At 37.1% G+C, this 25,793-nt stretch overlaps 3 protein-coding genes, 1 long non-coding RNA gene and 2 other non-coding genes across 9 annotated transcripts; 3 read left to right on the forward strand and 3 right to left on the reverse strand.

The window, feature by feature from the left end:
* Positions 1-317: 317 nt before the first annotated feature.
* LOC141604269 (U1 spliceosomal RNA) lies at positions 318-479 on the reverse strand. The gene has a single exon (XR_012525981.1). It is a non-coding gene; the product is annotated as a U1 spliceosomal RNA (small nuclear RNA).
* A 3,705-nt stretch (positions 480-4,184) lies between these two features.
* On the forward strand, positions 4,185-5,110 carry LOC141602587 (uncharacterized). Its single transcript, XR_012524544.1, has 2 exons — positions 4,185-4,258; positions 4,902-5,110. It is a non-coding gene; the product is annotated as an uncharacterized LOC141602587 (long non-coding RNA).
* A 3,490-nt stretch (positions 5,111-8,600) lies between these two features.
* On the reverse strand, positions 8,601-8,762 carry LOC141604268 (U1 spliceosomal RNA). Its single transcript, XR_012525980.1, has one exon. It is a non-coding gene; the product is annotated as a U1 spliceosomal RNA (small nuclear RNA).
* A 609-nt stretch (positions 8,763-9,371) lies between these two features.
* Positions 9,372-14,968, reverse strand: LOC141599560 (putative hexosyltransferase MUCI70). 3 transcript variants are annotated; one of them, XM_074419604.1, is made up of 8 exons: positions 14,820-14,968; positions 14,114-14,223; positions 13,824-14,003; positions 12,945-13,021; positions 12,654-12,853; positions 11,299-11,714; positions 10,573-10,757; positions 9,372-9,769 (listed from the first exon to the last, which is right to left on the reverse strand). In XM_074419604.1, the coding sequence occupies exons 3-8, from the start codon at positions 13,940-13,942 to the stop codon at positions 9,399-9,401; spliced, it is 1,368 nt and encodes a 455-aa protein (XP_074275705.1). In that variant the 5' UTR covers positions 13,943-14,003; positions 14,114-14,223; positions 14,820-14,968; the 3' UTR covers positions 9,372-9,398. The 3 variants fall into 3 exon arrangements, with proteins under 3 accessions (XP_074275705.1, XP_074275703.1, XP_074275704.1); XM_074419602.1 differs by having other exon boundaries at positions 12,945-13,016; positions 14,114-14,205; positions 14,820-14,966; XM_074419603.1 differs by having other exon boundaries at positions 12,945-13,016; positions 14,820-14,966.
* Positions 14,969-16,001: 1,033 nt separating this feature from the next.
* On the forward strand, positions 16,002-21,395 carry LOC141599562 (cysteine--tRNA ligase, chloroplastic/mitochondrial). Of its 2 annotated transcripts, XM_074419605.1 has the most exons (9): positions 16,002-16,442; positions 18,056-18,119; positions 18,387-18,548; positions 18,735-18,905; positions 19,110-19,391; positions 19,546-19,671; positions 20,085-20,288; positions 20,688-20,789; positions 20,881-21,395. In XM_074419605.1, the coding sequence occupies exons 1-9, from the start codon at positions 16,102-16,104 to the stop codon at positions 21,115-21,117; spliced, it is 1,689 nt and encodes a 562-aa protein (XP_074275706.1). In that variant the 5' UTR covers positions 16,002-16,101; the 3' UTR covers positions 21,118-21,395. The 2 variants fall into 2 exon arrangements, with proteins under 2 accessions (XP_074275706.1, XP_074275707.1); XM_074419606.1 differs by lacking the exon at positions 16,002-16,442 and having other exon boundaries at positions 18,354-18,548.
* A 2,752-nt stretch (positions 21,396-24,147) lies between these two features.
* On the forward strand, positions 24,148-25,565 carry LOC141600854 (uncharacterized). The gene is made up of 3 exons (XM_074421111.1): positions 24,148-24,455; positions 24,576-24,759; positions 24,879-25,565. The coding sequence occupies exons 1-3, from the start codon at positions 24,148-24,150 to the stop codon at positions 25,563-25,565; spliced, it is 1,179 nt and encodes a 392-aa protein (XP_074277212.1).
* The last annotated feature ends 228 nt before the right edge of the window (positions 25,566-25,793 follow it).

Here is a 25,793-nt window from a genome sequence, read left to right on the forward strand (position 1 = left end):
CTCCGTAATTTTCTTATTTCAAATGGTGATGTGTTTTCATTGCTTAATGCTAAATGATAAAAAGTACAATCGGTCACGAACTAGCAACAAAATTGTACTCGTAAATATTTTGGCAACATCGGGTGGTGCTTACAATCTTTCATGCCCCGTTCTACAATGTGCGTAGACCCATATTATTGCAAGTAGGAAAATTGAAATAATGTATCAAATTTATCTTCTAACTTATGAATAGTGCCTCTAAAACAAACGTATACAATTCAATGGAATTGAGCAAGTATATGTAGTCAATATAGCCAACAATTTTATGCTTAAGTTGGATAGGGGCCGCGCGAACACAGGCCCCCACTAAAGCAAATAATGACGTAAACTTTTCCACATTGTGGAGATTTTAGGCGTGTGCATCTTCAAAGTGCAATGAAGACCACATGTCTAGGCCATGGACCTTCTTGATAGACCATTGACCTTGTCCAGGTAAGTACTTAAAAATGATATTTTGTTTTGGTTTTATACCTTCTGTACCGAGTTATCTATTGTTCTCTTCCGATGTGGGATATGAGGATATCTAACATTGAACAACACAAGAGCCGCTGCGTTCTAGAGTCCTACGGCTAGGATATAGATGTCGTTAGATTAGCTGATTGAAATTAGTTAACTACTATTCTATTCTTTCAACAAATTATCGTGAACAAATTAGAAAAATGTTTCCTGCCGAAAAAGATAATGAAATTGTAATAGATGTTTGCTTGACTGTTGCTATAGTTCTTTCATTACTGTAGGTATACTCATTGCTTAAGAGCTCAGATGTGACTTGGTTCTTTCATTACTGTAGGTATACTCATTGCTTAAGAGCTCAGAAGTGACTTGGGTTTCTTTGAGTTCGGATTAGTTTGGATGAAAATGTTCTCAATGGAAAAAAAAATTGTTGACTCAAACCGATGATTGTATACCAGGATTACCATATATCTGATTTTCCTATGCTTGGATACAAATTTCGAATGTTCAATTTTTGGCATTCACGTTAAATACGTGTAACACAATAATAACATGTTTACTCTTACAAAAATTAGCAAATTACTAACCCAAATTTAGTAAAATTTGATTTTATGAATGTTCAAAAAATTAGCGATATAATATTAAATTAAGGTCGCAACAATCAAATGAATCATTTTGTGAATATCTTGAAAATAATAACCATGAAATTATCTATACTATATGTGTTGAACTTGATAGTTCATCATGATTATGATTTGATTAGATTGTAGTATTGAGAGAGAGAAACTGTATGAATTATTCTGATTGTTTATAATGAATAGTGTAAGTACAATGTATGAGACAACTCATGCTTTTATATCATGAGTTAAACCGACTTGAAATTGGAATAACAACCCCTAACTAACTTCTAACAAACTTCTAACTAAGTTTGTTAGTATATATTCCATCACTCCTCAAGTTGGAGGGTGTGATAACAGACCCAACTTGGTCTGAAGAAGATTTTGCTGAGGTTCATGGAAGGCTTTAGTAAAGATGTCGGCCGGTTGCTGCTTGGTAGGAACATATGAAAGACTTATGAGACCGACCTGGAGTTTCTCATGCACGAAATGACAATCCAGATCAATATATTTCGTGCGTTCATGGAAGACGGGGTTCTTGGCAATGTGTATAGCAGCTTGGCTATCACACTTGACAGAAATGGGTAGGATATTAGTGACATCAAGTTCATGGAGGAGCCTGCTCAACCATGCTAGTTCTGCAGTTAGTCTTCTTAAGGACCTATATTCTGCTTCAGCAGAAGATAAATACACAATCGGTTGTTTCTTAGATTTCCAGGAGATAAGTGATCCACCCCAAAAAGACTAGAAACCTCCTGGTTTTAGGACAAGTTGCCCAATCAGCATCACATAAACCTTCAAGGTGATAAGATGCTGAAGTATTCAGGAGAATGCCTTGGAGGGTCTTTGGAAATGTATTTCAATACATGGAGAGCAGCTAACCAGTGTTGATCCCTTGGGAATGCCATGAACTGACTAAGTAACTGAACTGCAAATGCAATATCAGGCCTGGTGTTTGTAAGATAGTTTAGTTTTCCAACACTTTTTCTATAGTCTGCTAGATTAGTTATTAGATTCCTTGAATCAACATTTAATATTAGTGTGGCATACAAAGGGCTATTAACAGGCCTTGTGCGATTACAATGAAATTCTTTAAGTAGTTCAGTAGCAAACTTTCTTTGTGTTATAACCATACCACTCTTAACTCCGGTGAATTCCATTCTCAGAAAGTAGTTGATGCTACCCAAATCCTTGATTTTGAATGCATCATCCAAATATTGCTTGAGGCTTTCAATTTCTTGAGTATTGTCCCCAATCATGAGTATATCATCAACATAAATGGCTAGGTAAAGAACTTTGCCATCTGTCTTCTTTGAGAAAAGAGAATAATCATTTAAAGACTGCTGATATCCTTTCTTTCTTAATGCTTGACTAAGCTTAGCATTCCATTGCCTAGAAGCTTGTTTGAGGCTATATATGGACCTTTCTAGCTTGCAAACCATATTTGGTTGAGAAACCTTTAAACCAGGAGAGATTTTCATATAGACCTCCTCGTGTAAATCTCCATGCAGAAAAGCATTATTAACATCTAACTGACTTAACTGCCAACCTTTCTTGACTGCAACTGCAACCAGTGTCCTGATGGTGGTCAGTTTCACAACGGGAGAAAATGTTTCATTGTAGTCAATGTCCACTTTCTGAGTAAAACCCTTAACTACTAGTCTGGCTTTGTACCTTTTAATGGTACCATCTGATTTGTGTTTGACTTTAAAGACCCACTTGCAAGATATGGCCTTCTTGCCAGTGGGGAGAGGAACAAGAGACCAGGTTCCATTGACCTGTAAGGCTTTGAACTCTGCTGCAATAGCTGCTTGCCATTCAGGAAACTTGGCTGCCTCATCATAATTTCTTGGTTCTTGTATGAATTATTCTGATTGATTATAATGAATAGTGTAAGTACAATGTATGAAACAACTCATGCTTTTATATCATGAGTTAAACCGACTTGAAGTAGGAATAACAACCCCTAACTAACTTCTAATTAAGTTTGTTTTTTTTTATTAAGAAAGGGTAAAACCCGGCGACCTACAGCGAGTAGAGTCACAAATAAAAGTTCACAAGAAATTGAAAAAACCAAGACAACTACAACAATGAATCCTTTCAAAAAAAAAAAAAAAAACAGAAGCCTTGCATATTGGGTTCAAGCACCAACTCTCGGAGCCCTTCTTTCCATAATTCTTTGTTCCTTCCATGACCGTAACTAAGTTTGTTAGTATATATTCCATCAATATGTGATTAGGGAGACTAAGCTAAGCATTGACACTGAACACCATAAACTTAAATTAATAACATAATATATGTTTAAATAACCAAGATTTTCAATGTTAATACAAATGCATTAGGAAAAAGCAAAATGGGAAAATTAATGTAATTATGCTTTAATTATTTAGTTTATGTGAGATATTTTTTGTGTGTATTTTTTTTAAAAACCGCATGGGAAACTGTATATTTGATTTTGTTTTTACCCAACCGGACCGAATACTGCTTCAAAGAAATTGTATCGTATACATGGAAATTCATGTAGCTAAAACTGTATTACCATATCGTTTTCGCATACATGGAATTGGACTTACAGTTTTTATAATCTTGCACGTCAATGTCACCATATCATCAAGACATTCTGAAGGTAATATTTGTTGGGGAAAAATTATTGTGTCCTCCCGGAGGACCGTACTCTTTATACTTAAGTCATTATAATAAGGGTATGCAATGACCCGAAAAAAAATAAATAGCGAAAATAATATACACGAACTTGTTATACAGACGTATCATATTGCCTAAGACATATCATGTATTAGTCTTATATATGAGATATTTTGAATAGATAGACTTGTTACCTTCTTAGATATGTATAACATTACTTAGCACCTAAGTTTTCATAAGATGGCAAAGTAAACTTGAGTACGTACTACGTAAGTACATGACAAATGCATTTATCCATTTCATTAATCATCACGTAGCTAGGAGATAGGATAGACATGGAGATATCAATTAGTATTTGTAAACCGCCTCATGAAGGCTATAAATACACCCCAGTTCACCATTATTTTTATGGAACTCAAACAGAAGAGACCAAAGATACAAATAGAAAGGGGTTTGAGTGCTTCTTAATACGAATAGAATTATGAGAGAGACGCTTTATAAATAAGGTATGATTTCGGGACCCTTTGTCGATATAAGTAATTGTTTACATTCGAAATAAGATATTAGAAATAACATGTTACATTAGTTTCATTCTTAATTTCATCTTATGAATGTTATACTGCTCACATGTTATATTAGTTACCGTCTTATGAATATATGATTGTGATAAGGGTACTGTTTTTATAATGCATCATTGGCCAATTGTAGCATTCGGAATACGATTACGGAAGAGAGATGACATTACAAATTTAACCTGTGTACATGGAAGGGGGCACTGCCCCATGTGAACTATAAGGTTCTGATTATTACTGGTGAAAGTGTCAGGGGGTTTACACGGGTCTTAGACCTGGGATCCTGTGTACATGGAGGAGGGCTTAGCCTAGGGGAGTTTCTACTCTGTAATGTCTCTCTATTCAGTAATGGTAGACCGGTATAATTGTAAAGTGAGTTATTACATGCTGAAATGACAGGTTGTGCATGTCTATTTAATAATTATTATTCGACTGTGTTCATGTGACCTATTTTTAATCCTTGTTCGACCAGGAAGAAGTATAAATATTAAAATGGAGGTAAGTAGGGCCGGTGGAGGTGATCGGAGTCATACTCAGCATGTGGTTGGCTGATTCCGTTACTTTCATTCTTTTTCAGGTACAAGCGTCGGGGGAAGAACAAGTGTGAGGATTTTCAGATGACTTAATAGGATGAATATGTAATAGAGTTATTAGTTTTTTATCTTTAAAAAGTGTATTTATCTTTATACTTGTAATAGCCTTGTATTTTCCAGATGGGAAATACGGCAGTGGCCCTATAATTCCGTTGCTGTCTATTATTAATAAAAAGAACTATTTTGAGCTGCATGTCTGCTTTTCGGGGGCGTTACAGGGTACTGCTTTATATCGCCCGAGTTTTACTACATATCGCCCAAATTTAACACAACATTTCCACTTTTGCCCCTATTGATTTCTTCTTCCTTGACAATATCTCTAATTTTAAAATCTTCATTACACCTCTAAGAATTTTTTGGATAATTGGGGTTATTTAGCAAACTAATTAGGGATTTAGGATCCATTTCAAACTATTTTGGTCCGGTGGGTTCACGTCATCACTTTTTTTTTCCAGTTTTTAGACTATGTCTATCAATAACATTCACCAAAAGAAGACAAAAAAAAAATCATCATAAAGTAATAATAAAATAAGCCTTGATGGAAAAAAAATCGCAACATTGTGTTATGCTGCAACACTAGGCTGTGACATTGTGATTTCTCATTTTTTGCCACTTGTCAACTACTTAATGGGTAATATTATTAGAGATATAAAAGGTGTGATATAATAATAATAAAAGTGAATGTCATGATAAAATTATTGATAAAGTGAACAAATTGAGAGTGAATGTCATTGAGGTAGAAAAATTATAAAATGGTGAGAATATTAGTTTTATATTCACAACACTCACATTACAAATGTTATTGATGTATATAGTCTTATATAAAACCGCTAAAGATCCTAGCAGCTTATATGTGTACACTTTCGAACAGCTAATATAAATTTTAGAAGGAAAAAAAAAGAAATGAAACTGCCCAAGTTCTTGGCGGCTTTTTAAGTTTTGCATAATCGACTTCAATACCACATGCATGCTGCAGCTTTTTTCACTTTTAGAAAATAGAAAGAGGATAAGCCGTCTAGTTTCCTAGCGGCGTTACTATATCAGTACAAGCAAACACACATTACACAAACTTAAAATGATAAGATATAAGCCACTAAGGAACTCAGCGGCTTCAGCTAAAAACTGGAAAAATAAAATAAACCGATAACGTGGACCCATTCACCCCAAATAGTTTAAAATAAACCCTAAAAGTCTAATTAATTTTCTAATAACACTATTTAGCCAAAAAGTTCGACCCCTAAAGTATATATGATGATTAAGATCAATCAAATAAAATTGCCCAGTTCAGCAAGGATGATATCAATCCCCCTTAAACTAAAAGAATAAGAGATTCTCAAGTTTTCCCGCCTAAATGAGTTGCTCTATATTGGGCTTTGGGCTTCATTATATCCTATCTTTGACTAGGTATACTGATTTATTTCATACAATAAATAATTCTATGACATTTAAAAAGGGAATAATATTTTTTCAACTTGCATTCCCCTTTATTTTTTACTACTAAGAGAATAAAAATTTTCAATAGTTTTCCTTCCAAAAAGAAGTTGGCTAAATAAGGAAACAAAACTCTATTTTTATTAAATTATTATCTTTTAGTTAAGATATACTCCATCCGTTCTGGTCATTTGTTATCTATTTCCATTTTAAGGTGTATCAGTGAATTGTTATCTATTTCTACTTTTGGTAAGTTTTATATGTAAAAGGTAGTGTGCAAGTGGACGAAATGATAATATTATATTACTTTGTTAGACATCCACTTGCATTTCATTGGTCTTTGTGCTAAATACAATACAATATTATAATTTTTTTTAATTAAATTATAATCTTTTAATTTAAAAATAAAACAAAACTGGTATAAATTTAAAATTTGTATATGAAAAACCGAAAAATTTGATATTATTAGTTTCGCATAATTTTTTTTTACCAAGTACGAGTATTTAGTTCGTATAAAAAAATTAGGAACTTATATTATTAATTTCTTGACAAAAAAAAAACTTTAAAATTATTTGAGATAATTTATAAATTGAAATCATTAGTTTTGTGATGAAAAATTTCATTAAAATATACATTTCATGAATTTACTTTATTCTTTTAATTAATTTTTCATTTCAATTTTTTATTCTCATATTAAAATATGAAAAATTAATAATACGTCAATTTTAAATCTTAAATAATACATTATAAAGTAAGTAAAAGATCTATGAATACCGCGCATGTATGCGCGGGATCCATACTAGTTCATATTAAAAAAGATCTAACATTTCAGTAAAAAATCATGCATAAAGAAATCCACTCCATCTTTTCTTCATGAAATCCAGAAATTAGCAAATTGAAAATCATCATTAAAACTAAATTATTCAAGTGATAATGTAATTATCTGATATAAAACAAAAGCCTTTTATCTTCATCTTAATCATCTCATTAAACGACATCAACAAACTGTTTCCAACTCGTTGTACTTTGGTAGTCATTCATCAAAAGTCAAAACCTACTACACGCATCACCATAAACCGATCGTGTATGCACAGGTAGCAGGATTCGAGCATAGGGTATTAGGTTGGGAACCAAAGCCTTTTACCATTGAACCACAGTGTCTATTGTACATTTAATGAGATAACATTTTCTTATTAGCTATTCAGCAATATTTAGGGTAGCAAAAATCCGTCTTCTAAATCAATTTTTTAAAGTTTGGGGTAGCGACCGCCACCCCTTGCTACTAGGTGGCTTCGCCCCTGCGTGTATGGCACATGACGCAACTAAGGAATGTTCGTGTGGCACACACGACCTGACCACTGCTCGTTCGTTCAGGGCACACGACCTGACCATGTTCAGCTTCGTGTCTCGCGTAAATCGTGATCGTGGCAGTTACGTAAAAATCACACGAACAACACCATCACTTTATAGCTACCCAACGAGCAACATTCTCGTTTCTTAAATAATTGAGGATAATTGTTGGCTATATGAATTTCTAAAACATCGCTAAAAAACGATTTATCAAATTTAAGTTTGTTCTTTGGTTTCAATTTTTCAGAAAATCCAAGTTGGATAGCTATGTGCCTATGTGCATGATATTTGGTTTCAATTCTAGATTATGTTGTTGTCAATGCTCTTCTAGCTAGATGCAAAATGTTCTTGGTGTTAGAGATGGAGATTAAGATGTTTTGAGCAAGGTGTGCGGAGAATGAGATTAATGTAAAGGGTAAACTAGTCTTTTGTTTAGGCGACATTAGTAATTCTCGGATGATAAAAAGAAAAAGGTGTATAATTATTCCATTTGGTAGATTGTCTTTAGACGTAAAGAGGACGGTTCTTCCGGAGAACACAATCCCTGAGTCGTTTGTTGCAGCCTATAGAGTTGGTGGGTATGTATTCAGTGCGTCTTGCTTCAGACCATTGCATTTGGTCTGAAATAAGACCGACATGTTATCATTTGACAGTAAAATGTTTGTATTTTTCTGATAACATGTTACCATTATTTTTCCCACTATTTTCAGGGTAAAAAGTGACAGCTCTAATGATAACATTTTATAGATTCACCGTTTACATTTTATTAAAAAATGGCAATATTTTATCGGTCTTATTTCAGACGGGAAAAGTGCCCGTCTGAAATAAAATTTTGCGGTATTTCAATTGTAATGTCACTAGCCAACTTCATATATGTCGTTTTGATTTTAACTTTAAGTTGGATAGGTGCCGCGCGAACGCAGGCCCCCATTATAACAAATAATGACGTAGAATCTCCCACACCGGGGAGATCTTAGGCATGTGCATCTTCAGAGTGCAATAAGGACCACATGCCTAGGCAATGGACCTTCTTGATCGCCCATTGACCTCGTCCAGGTATGTACCTATTACTGTTGTTTTCTTTTGTTTTTATATCTGTCGTGACGAGTCATCTCTCGTACTCCTCCAATGTGGGATATGTAACGTTGAGCAACACAAGAGGGGCAACGTTTTGCAGTTCTACAGTTGGGTATGTGTGTCTTTAGATTAGCTGATACAAGTGAATTAACTACTATTCTGTTTTTTTTTCAACAAATCATCGTGAACAAATTGATAAATGTAAACTGTCAAAAAAAAAAAAAAATTGGATAAATGTTAGCCTCAGTGTTGTCCATAGTTCTTTCATTTGTGTCGATATACTCATTCCATGTGACATACTCCGTACTTGGTATGGAGTATGGATGAGTACGGAGTTCTTTTCCTTTTCATACTAACGGAAAAATGGAGAAACATCAACTACATTAGCTGATAAAGATTTTGAATAGTGATATACTTGGTCTAAATTCAAACTAGTTCTTATGTCTCCTTTAAAAAAGCTAGGGAAACAAAGAAAAATAATTTCTTTGAAAGGGCCTGACCGCATTAGTACTCGAGAATCGTTTGTCATACTTCACAAATGTAAGAAATACCTTCGCGAATAGAAAAAAAAATGCATTTACTAAAGGAAGTCAGGAGATAAGAAAACAAGGAAAATAATTTCATTAACCAGCTTTTGATGTTCGTACAACTGTTGGCAAGACAACTTGACTAAGATCGGCGGGGTAGGCAGTCCACAACCCGAACCCTCCTCGACTTTCTCTCAAGGCACTATTTTTCTTAAACTCGTCCAGAGATTTGACCCATTCTACTTTGGAAGAATGCTCTCGAGTGTGAGGGTGCAACACGAAAATAGAGTTGTATTCGCAATTAGGGAACATGTAAAACTTGAACTGATCTTTTAGCCTGTAAACGACAAAGCCAAAGCTTAACTGATCTCTTGGAGTGAAGAGATGAACTTCATTGAACCATAAGCAACTGAATAGATTATTCAATGGTGTGTGCTCCCTAATGATAACTGCTCCTTCTGGCACGTCTGCATTGTAATGAGCAAATGTCAGGACACAAATAATCAAGATGCTATTACATTAACACAAATTCTCGTAGGAGACACTCCCACACACGCATTTCAGTAAGCGCGCTCCATTTAACTTACACCATTATTAGCTACTCGTAAATATATTGAATCTGATCTTATATAAGTGTCTCACAAATCACAACTGATTAAGACAACCTCAGACAGTTTTGAAAATGTAGCATTTTTAAAATTACTTTCTGGTTTCAATTAGTAATGTTGATGTATCGAAGTTCTAGTTCTACATCCTGACAGCAACACGACATTGGCATTTATCTCTGGGGCTCCTACAAGGCTATAAACAATACTGAAGACCAAGCAAGACAATTTAGTGCTATCTTAGCTCGGGAAGGACTTTCAAACTAATTCCACGAGTATAACATAGAAATGGAAATTAAGAGGGAAACAATATCTTTGAAAAGCATATCATGTACTGCCTCCCATTCACCGGAAAAGCAGTAAAGCACCCTTAAACCAGTTGGTGGGTATAGTGTCTGGTGATGTTTGATGGATGGACTTGAGACTGAGAAGGAGAACAGGGAGGTGCGAGAATAAGGAGTAGGGTTAGCTAAATGAGGAGGATATACGAGCCATTTTATTGGTTCATTTTTGCCATTTATAGAAACAGTGCACTTCCGGTGAATGAACCAAATAAAAAAAAACAAGTGCTTTTCCAAAGAATAGGAGGGACTAATATGTATGGACCCTGAGCAGAAAACGAAAAAAATAAGAGAGACAAAGACATGACATTCTTCCTTTCTTACCACTTGGATTGTTTTTCAATGGACTCCAAGGCTCCATTCCTTCATAGCGATAGATTTTCATCTGAAGATCAATAAGTGGTCGAGCATATCGCTTTCTGCGTTTGTTTGCATCAGCTTCCTCGTATACGTTACGGTGGTGTTTATGCTGAGCGATTGCATATGTGTGCTTACCCCTCCATAAGTATCTGCAGGGGATACATACTATCATAAATACATTTCTATAGGAAAGTTGCAGCACATGATTTACAGGTTCCCAGAAGAAAAATCTCTCACTAATCATTTGACTGTTTATCACACCAGGTTATGCATATCACAATCCTTTTGACCACCACCCCAATGCACGCCACCTGTCTCATGTTAGAAGCACAGACAGATTGTTTACGAATGATCCACAATGGATTTTGCGTTGATCGACTTCCAAGTCAATGTGAGCAAAGTTTTGTATGCTAGTAATTTACTTTATTCCATTATACTCAAAATCCAATGAATAGTGAATCTTTGGCTTCACTGAAATGAAAATAGTTACCCCAGACACACACACACACACAACCACAAATGTTACACCGTACATCTATACAAGAATTCAACAACAATCCCTGGTTCTTTTCAAATGTTACATTCAAGCAACAGCCTCGTTTTCTTTCACTGCAAATATGAAGATGACACACATATATGCACGCACGCAGAAAAAAAGAGAGAGAAAGTCTTGTTGAAAGGATTATATACCTCTCAAGCATTAGCAGTGGATCAACTATCAGCTCCATTTTACCATCAATCCAAATGCTGTATTGTGCTTGTGGAAACATCCTATGCAGTATTATCTTCGGAATCTTGCCATTTCGTCTGGGTTCGTCATATGGTTGATTCTTCAGAAGAATGAGACGCCAAATGCCAACCCAATGGCCTCCATCAGAATCCACCCGTACACTAACATTTTCCTTGATGAAGCTGAAAGACTTCTCATCGACCACCATTAAAAAGCAGAAGAGTTTTTCTGACCGAGCACTGATATTAGAAGGTTGATGGGGTGCATCATATCCATCAAAGATGCCAGATGCAACAACAAATCTACACTTCTTGGCGTACTCCAAGTCTTTTGGATCCATATCGCCCCCGCCATTATGAATGAACCCACAATGCACCTGAAATATTGAAACAATCGCTGAGCACTGAAAAGTGTGTAAACTTCGAACACAGTTGAAAGAATCGTGAATAACAATTATTCAGTGTGTTCATAATGGACCGAGTTAACCCTTGTTTGGATGAAGGGATAGAGAGAAAGGGACAAAATCCTTTTTTTGGTTAGCAAGTCGGATTGCAAGGATTTCGAGGAGAGGGAAATGGAGGGATCAATTTTCCCTCCTACAAGCCAAATTAAAATCTTTCCAACATAGGAAAGATTTTAATGTAAAACAACATTTGTCCATTTTGCTCCTTTTCCCTTCTCTCCTCAATGTACATCCAAACAAATCTCCTTTGTAATTTAAAAAACAAGGAAATACAATGCATATTTTAGGCAGCATGTCTCTATTCTGTCATAGCCAATAGATTTATTATGTCAAATCCTGTGGACATGTGGTGTGTATGGTACAATTGTGACATCGATATAATAGACTATGAACAAGTTATCTCTACCCTGATAAACACAAAAGAAAATGTTATCTTTGTGTCTTACCAATTGTTTATTTTCCCTTTACCAAGAAATTTTATTTACGTGTAGACTTTAATTTCTTCATGACACCTCGTTTAACATGGGATCTGGCCAAATTCAGGAGCCAGCTGCTAGCCATAATATGCATTTTACAAATGATGCTGATTGTTCAAAGGCTTACTGTGCAGGATGTCTTTTTAGGGATACATACTTACCTAAGGTCGAGCCTGAGCTCCTGAATCCTGATTGAATATATTGGGCACACAGAATTGGTTTACTAGCAACAATAGTTCAGGAGAGCTGAAAGAAACATTTTTCAGCGTTGTGCCTAGTGTCATAAGTCTATGCTTATTCCGAAAAAGATGGACCTATCTTTCACAAAGCGCACAAAACAATTCACCAAACAAAATATATTTCTACTGAAGTTCACCTTCATTGTCGGCTTCAATCTAAAACTCTCTTCTCGTTGTGACCAGCTTATATTCCCACCAAATAAAGGCTGTGAATCAGATATGGTATCTATTGCTTCATCCTCCACTATATAAGTCAGATTTAGCACAATTGTGTCAGGAGTCCTCTGCTCCGGGATAACTATTGCATCAGGATCATCAGCCACAGGAATAAAGCATCCTGAAACCAGGAGGGCATGCCAATTAGGTAATTGTCAATGAAGTTACCAGCAAAAATTGGCTTTCAGAAAAAAGCAGGTACAGAAGCTTACGATGTGGTGGTTTTGGCACAAATCCCATCGAGTCTAAAACGATGAATACTTTGCCCTCTCTATTACAAATAACTGCACTTTAAACAGAAAAAAGGTTCAGCAGAAATCAAAAAAGGATTGTGATGAAAAATAGAACAGTAAGGGTTTGCTTCACTAATTAGCCTCAACCCGAGCAAACCCTAAGGACGTGTGGTATTACGTATTAAAAAGTTCAATTCATCAATTCTTCGACAAATCACACCTAAGTACAAAGAAAGTCCTATGTTAATGAAAATATGCAAATAATTTCATGGGTACTTAGCATAAGCTGAAGAGAGCATTTCCTTCCTCTCCCTCATGAAATAGTGTTTACTTGCCTGAGCAAGAGACAAGAAGATAGCTCTTTGACCTCTACTTCAGTAAAATCCTACACTACCCTCAAAGCCCTTATATTAGACGCCGATTTCATGATGTATTGTCCTTTTTACAAAGAGAGAGATTAGTTCGGCAACCAACAATCCCTATTCTACATTATATTCACCAATAAACAATTTCGCGGCGAAAGTATGTCACTCACTCATACCTTAGAGAAAACCCCCGGCGTTTGTCAAGTCAATTCTTGACTCTAAAGCAACAACAAAACCTTCCTTGTGGGTAGTTAGCCCTCGGCCTCTCAGCAACGGGGTACCCACCTAATTCTTCATCACAAGTCCATTCATAAGCTATTTTTCTCTAGAATAACAGATTCACAAGACTCCACATGCATCAACACTAAGCTGGTAGAGTACTTTCAGAGCTCTACTACCACAATGACAGTAACTATAAAGTTCAAACACATGACAATCGAACTATCAATTGTAATCAAGAAATTTAACGCAACTCATAACTCCCTAATCATACCTGAAAAGAAGGCTACAGATGATTGACAAGACCAAATATGGAATAATAGGACAAAAACAATAAGCAGCATCCAAACCACTCCCGCAACAAGAAGCAACCGAATAAACCCTTTCTTCCATAACATTTTCAATGGATGTTCAGATGTTAACCTTCCAGGCGAAAACAACCCTCCTTCAGGATCTACATCAACAAGTAGAAAATAACCATAATGTCTTCCACTGAATATATAGGTAAGTATGTAACATCAATCAGATCACCGAAATGCAAATAGAAGACAATTCACTACTCACCCTTAGATCTTTGAATCAAAGCATCCCGGTCTACCCTACGGCTTGGCCGCAATGAGACCGCTCTTTGAAAATCAGACTCCATCAAATAAAACCTAATCAGAAAGTGAACCCTGAGCAAGTAGATAATAAGGAAAATTAAGTAATAAAAACCCACCACCACCACCACCAACAACAGTCTAGAATATCATACAAATTATAACTAAACACATAAAAGGCCAAAACAGACACAGTCTCTCTGTGTTGTTAACACAGGGTAAGGCTGCGTACATCCAATCTCCCTTACCCTGCAATTAGAGAGAGCCATTGAGGCACTGGGGAAATGTTGTTATTGTATATAAAAGAAGCCAAAAGACCCAAACTACAACTAATTAAATACTGGGCATTGGGCAGCCATTGTTGTGATGAAACAGCCAAGGAGAAAGCTCAAAAAATCACACAACTTTATGTTGTAAATGTCAATACTATTAGACTCGTTTGAAGCTTAAGACGGATATTCCCGTCTTAAATAAGAATTCGTGATGTCCAACTATGATGATTAAAATGCAATATATGAATATGATCATATACAAAAAAAGTAAAAAAACCCGACTTTGAAAAGTTAAATAATACAAAAGGGTAATCATGTTAATGTGTGATGAACAGTAAAGGTCAGAAAAGAGAGAGCTAATTGGGGGTTCAGATCTTAGGGAGAGATGAAGTAGCTTACAGTAAGAAACTGGAGTATAATCTGATGAACTGTAACTGGTGATTATGTGTTTTCCAGAGTTTGAGATTTGCTCATTACGGATCTTGAGAGGGAAATTAATCCCGGAGTTTTTTTGTTGTTGTTCAAGGAGAGGAGTGTAGTTTAGTCCTCCTAAACGGGTCAGTCGGATAAACGGGTCCGTCGGATCAGATAGGACATAGTCACATAGACGATATTATCAATAACATTGGGTTATTTCATTGTTAAAAGATGCAAAGATTTGATAGCTGAGGGGACCATTTGGAGGATCGTTCTTAACATTCTTTATAGGGAAGAAAGAAATTATGCAGACTTCCCGCGGCTAATAAGGGAGTCAATTCTAGTACTTTAATTACGCATTTAGATTCTCCTCCTAGTGAGTTAAGCCCTATTCTTAGGGAGGATATTTTTGGGTAGCTATTCCCCGTGTAATAGCTAGTAGTTAATTTTCGGGGCTTTGCCCCTCTTTCGCACCAAAAAAAAAAAACCTCGTTTTGGGATAGTTATTGTGGGTTCGTATCGGGTGAAGGCCGGTCGGGCGTTGTCGGGACATACTAGATTGGATTATTGTTTGAACACTCGTAAAAGCAAAATTATTACTTTGTAATCCGTAGTAGTAAATCTGACTTATAAAATTGCTTTACAAAGCAACCGTTTTTATAAAAGAGTGTTGGGCAATTTCTAGATAATATTCCAAATTAGTTAGGTCATGTTTATGGGGATGATTTTGGTTGGGTCATTTCAAGCCGAGTCAATTATGAGAGTAACAAAGCATGGGTCAAATTCGGGTCATTTCAAGTCGGCTCATGTGTAATTTGGTTCCGGTAAATTCAAGTTCTATCGTTGGGGTCTCGGGTCAAATTATTTTACAGGTTTGGAATGCATGATTTCATCATAACCAAGTGATGCGAGTCTAGTGGCATCGGGTTTAACCTTCAAAGCTTGCCAATGGGCAGGAGTTGAGAGGTCCCGTGTTCGAACCCTAGGCTGCGCAAATCATGCGGTTATCGGTCCACCGGGGACTTTAAAAATGCCGGTCCTTCGTACACCAAAAAAAAAAAAAAAAAAAAAAATGCATGATTTCATCATCAAGTCGGGTCAACTTAAATCGGGCCACTTTTAGGTTCTAACCCCGAACCTGAGAATTTGAGATAATAGGAGGGCAGAAATTAGAACGCACACATGCTCGTCTAGTTTTCCACCATGAAAACATAATCTAAATTTCACCCGTCCTCCTCTTTCAATCAATTTTGCGCAAATAAAAATGGTGGCTTTATTAAGATGTTGCAAACCATTTATACGCCCATTTTTCTCCCCTCTTTCTACCTCCAAAACCCCACTTAGATTCCCCAATTTACCCCTCAATTCCATCATTAACAAAAGGGTTCGTACCATAAGTTCTAAGCACCCAATTAATGGCGAAAACACAAAAGAGGGTGAAAGCAAGAAAGAGTTATGGTTGTACAATACAATGAGTAGGCAAAGGGAGTTATTTAAGCCTAAAGTTGAGGGTAAAGTTGGCATGTATGTTTGTGGTGTTACTGCTTATGATTTCAGTCATATTGGTCATGCTAGAGCCTATGTTACCTTTGATGTTCTCCATAGGTATACCCTTTATTTTTAATTGCATAAATTTTCTTTGTTTTTGGTTATATTAGTGTTTAATGTTGCTAATTTTTCTGGGTTTTGGTTGTTTTTGTGATTGGTAGATGATACTGTCCTCTATTTGATAATTTTTTATTGAAATGTTGGTTGATTCTAATAATGTACTCCCTCGGTCCCGATCATTTGTTTACTTTGATTAAAATACCCCATCACACAAAAAAAAAGGTAAACAAACGATTGAGATGAAGCGAGTATGTGGATTGTGGATGGATTGAGGTGGATTGTATTTACTGGTTGTAGAGTATGGAAAAATGGTAACATTCAATAGCCATATGCCAGAATTCATTCAGTTGATGGAGATGGGTTAATGAGATTTTGTGATACAAGTTCAGTATGCTATCGACGGCTTATCGTTCTCTATCAAATGTGATTTGATTGCTGGCGAATTAATCTGCCATATGGCTATTGAATGTGGTATTGGTATCATAATTTGATTCTTTGTTGAAATGCTTTTCATTTTTTTTTGGTAATGTATGTGGATGAATGAGAAGGGGAGCCTTGGCGCACCGGTTAAGGTGTTGCTTTGTGACAGTGAGGTCACGGGTTCAAGTCCTTGGAGCGGCCTCTTACCAAAATGGCAAATGAAGACTTGCCCCAATTACACCCTTGTGGCGGGATCCTTTCCCGGACCCTCGCCTAGCAGGGACGCCATTGTGTACCAGGCTGCCCTTTTAAAAGGGGTGGGCGGTGGCCACCGGAATTTTCAGACTTAAAACGAGGAAGTAGCAAACTATCAAATAGGAAAGTTTGAGATGTTCCACGAGGCGCCAAAGTAGTACCACCACTTAGTCAATAACTAATGTAGATCCCGTGCATTTTATCCTAAAAATTTCATAACTAAGCAGCAGTATTCTCAAAATCTAAAATAATGGAAATGGTCTTGAAACAGAGACAACAAACATCACACTTAGATATTCCAAGGCTAAAACAGTCTCACCTTGTATTGGATTTCTGTACACCAAGCCTGTAGAAAGTCATTGCCGCAGTATATCAAATTCAGAGCACATGAGGCGATAAATAGATGGTTGATACAAATAAGTTTCCTGCAAGCTGCAGGGAGGGGAAATAATTTGATACTTGGAACAGGAACTTACTACATAATACAGGTTAGCAATCGAGAGATAATTTGATACTTGGAACAGGAACTTACTACATATTAGGTTATGAATGTCGACTCACTATCCTCTTGGAATTGGGTGTAGTTGTTGATAGTTTGATACTTTGTGATCATTACTTAGCTTGAAATGTGCTATCATAGCTTTTCTGGACTCGTGTTTTAACTGATGTAATAGACGAGTATCCAATAGGGGAGTTGAAAGACAACCTATTATCATTCTTCATTCCTAGCTAATATATTTTGAATTCAAATTCGGTGTTAACACAGTGAGTATTTATGTACTGCAGTCTCAAATAATTCTCTTTATAAATTGAACGTTTGCAGATTTCATAACATGATATGTATATTCCCAATTTTCAGAATTTTTTGTTTAATTGTTTCATGTTTATTGACATTCTAGCTCTTGATCATAAAATTGTACTGCACTTATTTACAGATATCTCAAGCATCAAGGATATGAAGTTTTTTATGTCCGAAACTTCACTGATGTGGATGACAAGGTTAGGAATAGTATTCTTTTTTGCCTCTTCCTTATGGCTTTCACTTGTGATTATCTTGCACATGTCTTACTAAACTTATTATATACCTGCTCGGCGCTGCTTCTCAAGACTTTGATAGCTGTTTCTATAAATGCTTGATTGTCGGTCAATGTTTTTTCTTCTTGACGTTGTTGCTACATGTTCTAAATGTATGCTTTCAAGCCATGTACCGACTTTCTTATACGTGTCTGACAGGACATCTGAGTATGCACTTTTGGAATTCTGTAGATTATAGCTAGAGCCAATGAACTGGGAGAGGATCCAATATCTTTGAGCAGACGTTTTTGCAATGAGTTCCTGCAAGACATGGCTTATCTTCATTGCTTACCTCCTTCTGTGGAACCTCGTGTCTCTGATCACATACCCCAAATTATAGACATGATTAAACAGGTAATTAGTTTTTTTTCGTGAGATAATATGCATATATACTATATACTTTTCAGTTGAGCTTAACTGTGGTGAGCTGAAAGGAAGTCTGCACTGCATAAACATGAGATTTTACTTCTGGGACCCTTCTCTGGTGTCAGTTGATATTTTTTCCCTGCATGTGGTCTTCTGATTTTGATACGTTGGCAGATTATTGATAACGGCTTTGCCTACAGTGTGGATGGAGATGTTTATTTTTCTGTGGAGAAGTTCCCTAGTTATGGACGCTTGTCAGGTCGAAGATTAGAGGATAATCGAGCTGGTGAAAGAGTTGCAGTGGACTCCAGAAAGAGAAATCCAGCTGATTTTGCTTTATGGAAAGTAAGCTCCTGTTCTGTATTATCATGTCATATTTATGTTATAAAGTCGTATAATCTTACTTGAAGCCTAAAATATTCCGTGATAAACACCGTCTCTGGTAGACTTCGAGACATAATGTATTCCCTGTACATGAGCTGCATTTACATTATTTAGATGCATGGTGATCTATGATTTTGTTTACGAAATGTGTGCTACCGTTTGCAGTCTGCCAAAGAAGGAGAGCCATATTGGGAGAGTCCATGGGGACCTGGTAGACCTGGATGGCATATTGAATGCAGTGCTATGAGCGCTGCATACTTGGGATACTCATTTGATATACACGGTGGCGGGATGGATCTTATGTTTCCCCACCATGAAAATGAAATTGTTCAAAGTTGTGCTGCATGTCGAGAAAGTAATATCAGCTACTGGGTACATAATGGGTTTGTCACTATTAACTCAGAAAAGATGTCCAAATCACTCGGAAATTTCTTCACAATTAGACAGGTAAAAGAATTGGATATAATCTCCAGCTCTTTAACTATTATGAGTTTATAACCTTTTATTATTCATGACCCCAAATTTCCTCATCATCTACATGGTTATTCTTCTTCAATGTTTATATTAATGTGCGCCCTTTTTCAACTCCGCCTATTCACAGGTTATACAACTTTATCATCCACTTGCTTTAAGACTCTTTCTGATGAGCACCCATTATCGTTCTCCAGTGAATTACTCTGATGTGTCGCTAGAGTCCGCCTCAGAACGTCTCTTTTATATATACCAGGTATTTTGGCTTCTATGCTCATTTAGATGCATTTTGATCGCCCTGAATTTATGCATTTATGAATAATCCTTGCAACATCTTTTTCAAGAGTGATCCTCCTTCCTCCAATCTAGCATTAAAAACCAAAACATTTAGATAATGTTGCAAGGATCACCTTGAATTTATAAACAAGAATGATCCTACCTTCATATCTACTTTTCCATTAATGATCTCCATATGCATGAGCTCTTGAAGCATTGAGGTAATGCTGTTGCTACTGAGCAGAGTTTATTCCTGTTAATTTTTTGTTTAAAAACACACTCTGCGGAAGCCAAGTTAAATCAGCGTATTAGTTTTATGCTAAAGCTATATACGGAGTAGTAATCTCCTTTTGCTCTTGGTACATGTTTGGTGTCATGGCATCCATTACATAGACGTTACAAGATTGTGAAGATGTTTTACTCCAGCACGATAGAGCTTGTCTCAAAGAGACTGTACCCCAAGACATTGCCAGTCGCATAAGCGATTTCCAGAATTCTTTCCTCATTTCAATGTCAGATGATCTTCATACCAATGTGGTTCTCGGTGCACTTTCTGATCCATTGACGACCGTTAATGATTTTATACATACTCGTAAGGTTAGTATGATTCTAGCTTAACATGGTCTGTACATTTCCCGTGTTTCATTACATGTTAGGATGGTCTCATCATTAAAGTCAAATTGTTGACAATAAGTCCAAGTCATTGAATATATAGCGCGCGGCTTTATTTCGACAATTTGATGACGTAGTTTGTAATAATAACGCGCATATTTTAAGCTGAGCAACTATTGACTCAAATATGTCCGTTTATCATTATAAAATATTAGATCGCCAAATTAGATATTATGTAAATACGTATTATTTTCTGCTTGGTACTCTCCATATGGGTGAGTCTCATACAATAGGACTGTCTCATATGGTACTGCCCATCATTCCATATATTTCTTGGACAATTTCTTGAATTAATCTCTTTATTATAAATATTTGGTATTTCAGGGGAAGAAGCGTGAATTACGAATAGAATCTCTAGCAGCCTTAGAGAAGACTGTCAGAAATGTCTTGGCTACTCTAGGGTTGATGCCATCGAGCTATTTAGAAGTAAGAGCAATTTCCCATTTTCGGATCAAATACATGCAGCTGGAAATCTATCCTAAAGTTTCATTGAACCTTTTTTTTTAACCCTCGACAGGCAGTGCACGAGTTAAAAGAAATGGCGCTGAAGCGCGCCAAGTTGTCTGAAGCCGAAGTTAGGCAAAAGATTGAAGAGAGAGATACGGCAAGGAAGAATAAAGAGTACGAGAAATCTGATGAAATCAGGAAAGAGTTGGCTGCTTTGGGGATCGCTCTTATGGACAGCCCTCACGGGACAACATGGAGACCTTGTCTTCCTAGTTCATTGCAACAAGAACCAGCTATTGCGAATTGATGGCTTCAACATCATACTTCAGGTTTATGATTTTAAGTTTTTTGTATTTATCATAAGCTTGTATTTGTTAACTGCCGTAATTGGTTGCGATTATTGTTATTTTTACTTTCCAATTACTCAATGCAATTCTTGGTGCGATTTTCATTTTGAGAATCTCTTTACATAAGTGAGGGCATCCATCGTGTAAAAATATTTTGTTTTCTGGAATTAATGTCGATTTTATATGGTGGAAGTGACAGTTACACTTCGATGCTAATATTAAAGGAGTCGATTGTCAACACCTTGGCTATTGACAAGCCAATTTGAATCTAGGGAGGTAGATGTTATTTTTGTCTGATATTCATCGTCGTTTAGATGTCTAGGAGTTCTGTTTGAAATCTCCGAAATAATTCATAGCCACGCTTGAATAGTTTCTTCTGTAGTTTGTGAATTTGGAACAACTCGAAGAATATTTTGAGAAATTCAGAAGTATCATTTGCATCTGACAAATTTTCATACTTGTGATATTAACAATGTATGTTCATACAAGAAGAAATGCGAATGTGAATGTGAATGTCCTACTTTGTAAGAAACAAAGTATTTATGGTACGTATTTATGTTGACGCCAGCTGGAAAAAATCGTGTCTTGCGGGTTATGGATGGATTGTACTTGGGCCTGAAGGGGAAATTAGATATGAAGGTTTTCTCTATGGTCGGGCTGAATCTCCTCTTCAAGCTGAAGCACTAGGATTAAAGGAGGCCATCTCCTGGGCACGACAGGTAGGAATACTACTCGTTGAAGTTTCCTCTGATTGTCTTCTGCTATTGACGCAATGGATGGGAAAGCAGACCAAGCATCACCATATTAGGGGCATCTTACATGACATTTCTCTTATTTCATCTGTCTTTCATTGTTTGTGTTTTAGTTATGTTCGCAGGGACTGTAACTACAGAGCTCATGCCTTGGCAAAACAGGCTATGAGCTTACACTAGGAACCTTTCTTTCCAGGCTATGAGCTTACACTAGAAACCTTTCTTTCCAGCTGCAAAAAAAACACTTTGTAAGAAACAAGCTAACTAATGTAGTAATGTAAACCCACTTGAGAACCTAACTAACTCAAGTACCCACTTTTCCGACCGTCCTAAAATCGGGTAATCGAAGAAACTGCTTCACTTTCCGGTCATTAGATTAGTAATTACCCGTATGGGAAATCACAAATCCATGTCCGTTATCCATTTCCTCAATCCTCACTAATCTAGTAACAATTGGTCTCTCCTAAGACAAATATAATTGAGACAAACTTTTTTATACTCCCTCCGTACCACACCAAATGTAACGTAGGGAAAAGGGAAGTATTTAAGAAAAAGTAGAAGAAGTAAGGGTAAAGAGGGAAAAAATAGATGGGGTATGTAATTGTGGGTTGATAGGTGGGGTATATAATGTCATTTTGCCTAAATATCAAATAGGCATAAGGATAATTTGATAATATTGTGGGCCAAATAAGGAATGTTAACTTGGTAATTTAAAACGGTTACAATCAATTAATCAGCAATCCACCTACCACGTTTTGAATACCAAACAAAATACACCACAACAAAAATATCTACATTTTTTCCCAAACAAAATAAACTTCCACCACAAAACCCAACTCAGCCAACCAATCATCAGCAAAGAGTATTGCTAAATAAGGGGGCTGATTTATATCGACGACGTTTTAGTAAATATCGACGACGTTTTTCATAAAAAAGACGATGAATGCCCTTTTCACTTTATCTCTCTAAAAAAAAATTCTCTCAAATTCAACTAAATAAAAAACAAAAAACAACAACAACAACAACAACAATTAACAATATGTCGGATCTCGATTCAACGGTATGTAAACAACTTAATCATTTGCTTAATTTTTCAATTTTTTTTTGCGCATCGTTCATTCTATTCGATAGTTGAATTAATTGACGTATTAACTTAATAGTAGCGAATGTTAGAATTTGTTGCGTAATCTGAAAAATGTCCCCCGAAAGATGAACCATGGCCAAAGTTGGAAACCAACGTTCGGACCACGGTCCAAACGTTGGAAACCAACGTTTGCCACGGACCAAACATTGATTTCCAACGTTTGGCCATGGTCCAACATTGGATTTCAACGTTTGGCCATGGTCCAACGTTGGAATTCAATGTTTGGCCGTGGTCAAACGTTGGAATTCAATGTTTGGCCGTGGTCAAACGTTGGATTTCGTTGTTTGGCCGTGGTCAAACGTTGGATTTCGTTGTTTGGCCGCGGATTAAAGTTGTATTTCGTTGTTCGTCCGCGGTTGATCGATGGAAAGTAATGTTTTGCCGCGGTCGTTTATTGAGTCTCGTTGGAATTCAATGTTTTAGGCATGAATTACTCGTTTTTACATGTTTTTCTTTCGTTTTACGCAACTTATGTTGTTTATTAATCCTTTTTATTGTCTTACTATAGTCCTTATTGCTTGTAACAGGAATCGTGGGAGGATTTTGGCGAGAATCCAATTGATTACAACCCGTTGTTCGAGACTACTATAGATTTCGAAACGCGTGACGATGCTTTCAATTGGGCTCAGAAAATCGCATTCGAGAATGGGTTTGCTTTGGTTAAAGCAAATAACGGAGCTAAAAATAGGAAAAAGAACGGGTTGTTGGCAAGTTATTTTCGATGTAAAAGACATGGTAAACCAAAAGAAACGGACGATCTTGAAAAGCCAAGGAGGTCGCAGAAGTGTTCATGCAAGTTTCGTATTCGTGCCGTTCAAAATTTCGTGTCTAAAAATGATAAAGAGACGGTGGTGTGGAACATTCTAACCTCCGAGGGTGGTGGACTACACAACCACAACGTAACCGTTTATAAGGACGGAGATCGTCACTTTGCGAGATTGGACGCGGAAGAGAAGGCATATGTTAGGCAACAAACATTGGCCGGGGTTCAACCGAGGGATATTAAAAATGGTCTTCATTTGAGATCCCCCGATAAACCTCAACCGTCAAGCACCCAACTGTATAATGAAACAAGGAAAATTAAGAAAGAAGAAATGGGTGAAAGAAACACCGCTCAGCAAATGTTGGCTCTAGCGGTGGCAGCGAAATACGTCCACTTCTACGAGATTTCTTCCGAGGAGTCAAAAGAGTTGACTCACATTTTCATGGCTCATCCTGAAGCGATTAAGTTGTTCCGGGCTTATCCTTATGTGGTCCTCATGGATTCGACTTATAAAACCAACATTTACCAGAATCCACTCATTGAGATGGTTGGTGTGACACCCACAGGATCGTCCTTCTTAATTGCATGTGCGATGATTCCTAAGGAGAATGACGTGAATTACCGGTGGGTGTTGAGAAAGTTAGCTGCGATTTTAGATGCCACCGGAGTTGCGTCCCTATTTGTATTTGTCACCGACCGGAATTGGGTTTGATCGGCGCTCTTGAGCAAGTATTTCCCGGGTGAGCATTTGTTGTGTAGATGGCATGTGAACAAAGCCGTCAATGCAAAAGCCTTGACAACATACCAAATCGAAACTATGAGGAAATTTGTCATCTCAAATGATGAATCCGGTTGGTTTAAGGTGATCAATTCAACCACCGAGGAATCGTTTCAGCGTGCGTGGCAGTGTTTCCAACGTAAGTGGCCAAAAATGGTGGATTATGTACGGACAAAGCATGGGGTCCACACGCGGGGAAGTTCGTTTTATGCTATACAAACGAGGTCTTACATTTTGGTAACACGGCAACTTCCCGTGTTGAGTCAACACATTCTCTATTGAAGGCTTGGTTGAAGTCAAAGCATCTCACACTTGACTCCATGTGGTCCCGTATCCACGGCATGCTTGAAAGTCAACACTCGAAGATTAAGAAAGAACTCGAAGATGAAATGAGTAAACCTAGGAGAACATCTCGTACTTTCTCCTTATTGCAAGGAAACGTGTCTACTAAGGCCATAGAGTTAATGGAGAAAGAACTTACTAGAGGCCTTGGTTTGGGTATCGGATTGAATAATCGTTGCCGACACGTGATGCGAACGACTCATGGATTACCTTGTGCATGCAATTTGGTATCTTTGCACGGAAAAGGTAGGAGGGTCCATCTCGAGGATATTCATGTCTTTTGGAAGACATTGGTGTATGATATTCCTCAACAAATGCCGAAAAATGACGGTGATTTATGGGATGAATTAGCGAATGATATGAGGCACGATGACCCGGTTAAACTAAGGGCGGCCATAGACTTGTTGCGTGATTTCCAAAGACCGGAGGACCAAGAGATTTTGCCACCCCCTATTAATGAGCACCCGAAAGGTCGTCCAAGAGGTTCAACCACTAGAAACAGGTCGGGTTTTGAGCATGCAGAAAGGAAGTTCGGGACACCAAGTACTCACTTTGTTCAACAAATGCGAGAGGTTCAACAAAGAATTGGTGATTTCGAATCGGGAACCCCGGTGCTCCTTTGGGAATGAACTTTACCATTGGCTTTATATCAACATGGGTCAAACGGTGGGGTATACCTGAGGTTTTGTGGGGCCACTTCGATGGTTGGGTGGATGTTGGAGATGACGGTCATTGTGGATTCCGGGTAATATCGCACGCCCGCCGAGGCCGAGAGACAGATTATATAGTTATGCGGGAATGGTGTTCGAGGGAGATGAGGTCCGACTCTATCTACGCAGAGTTATATGGAGGTTTTC

The sequence above is a fragment of the Silene latifolia genome, chromosome 9 (genome assembly GCF_048544455.1).
Source record: "Silene latifolia isolate original U9 population chromosome 9, ASM4854445v1, whole genome shotgun sequence".
Taxonomy (NCBI): Eukaryota; Viridiplantae; Streptophyta; class Magnoliopsida; order Caryophyllales; family Caryophyllaceae; genus Silene; species Silene latifolia.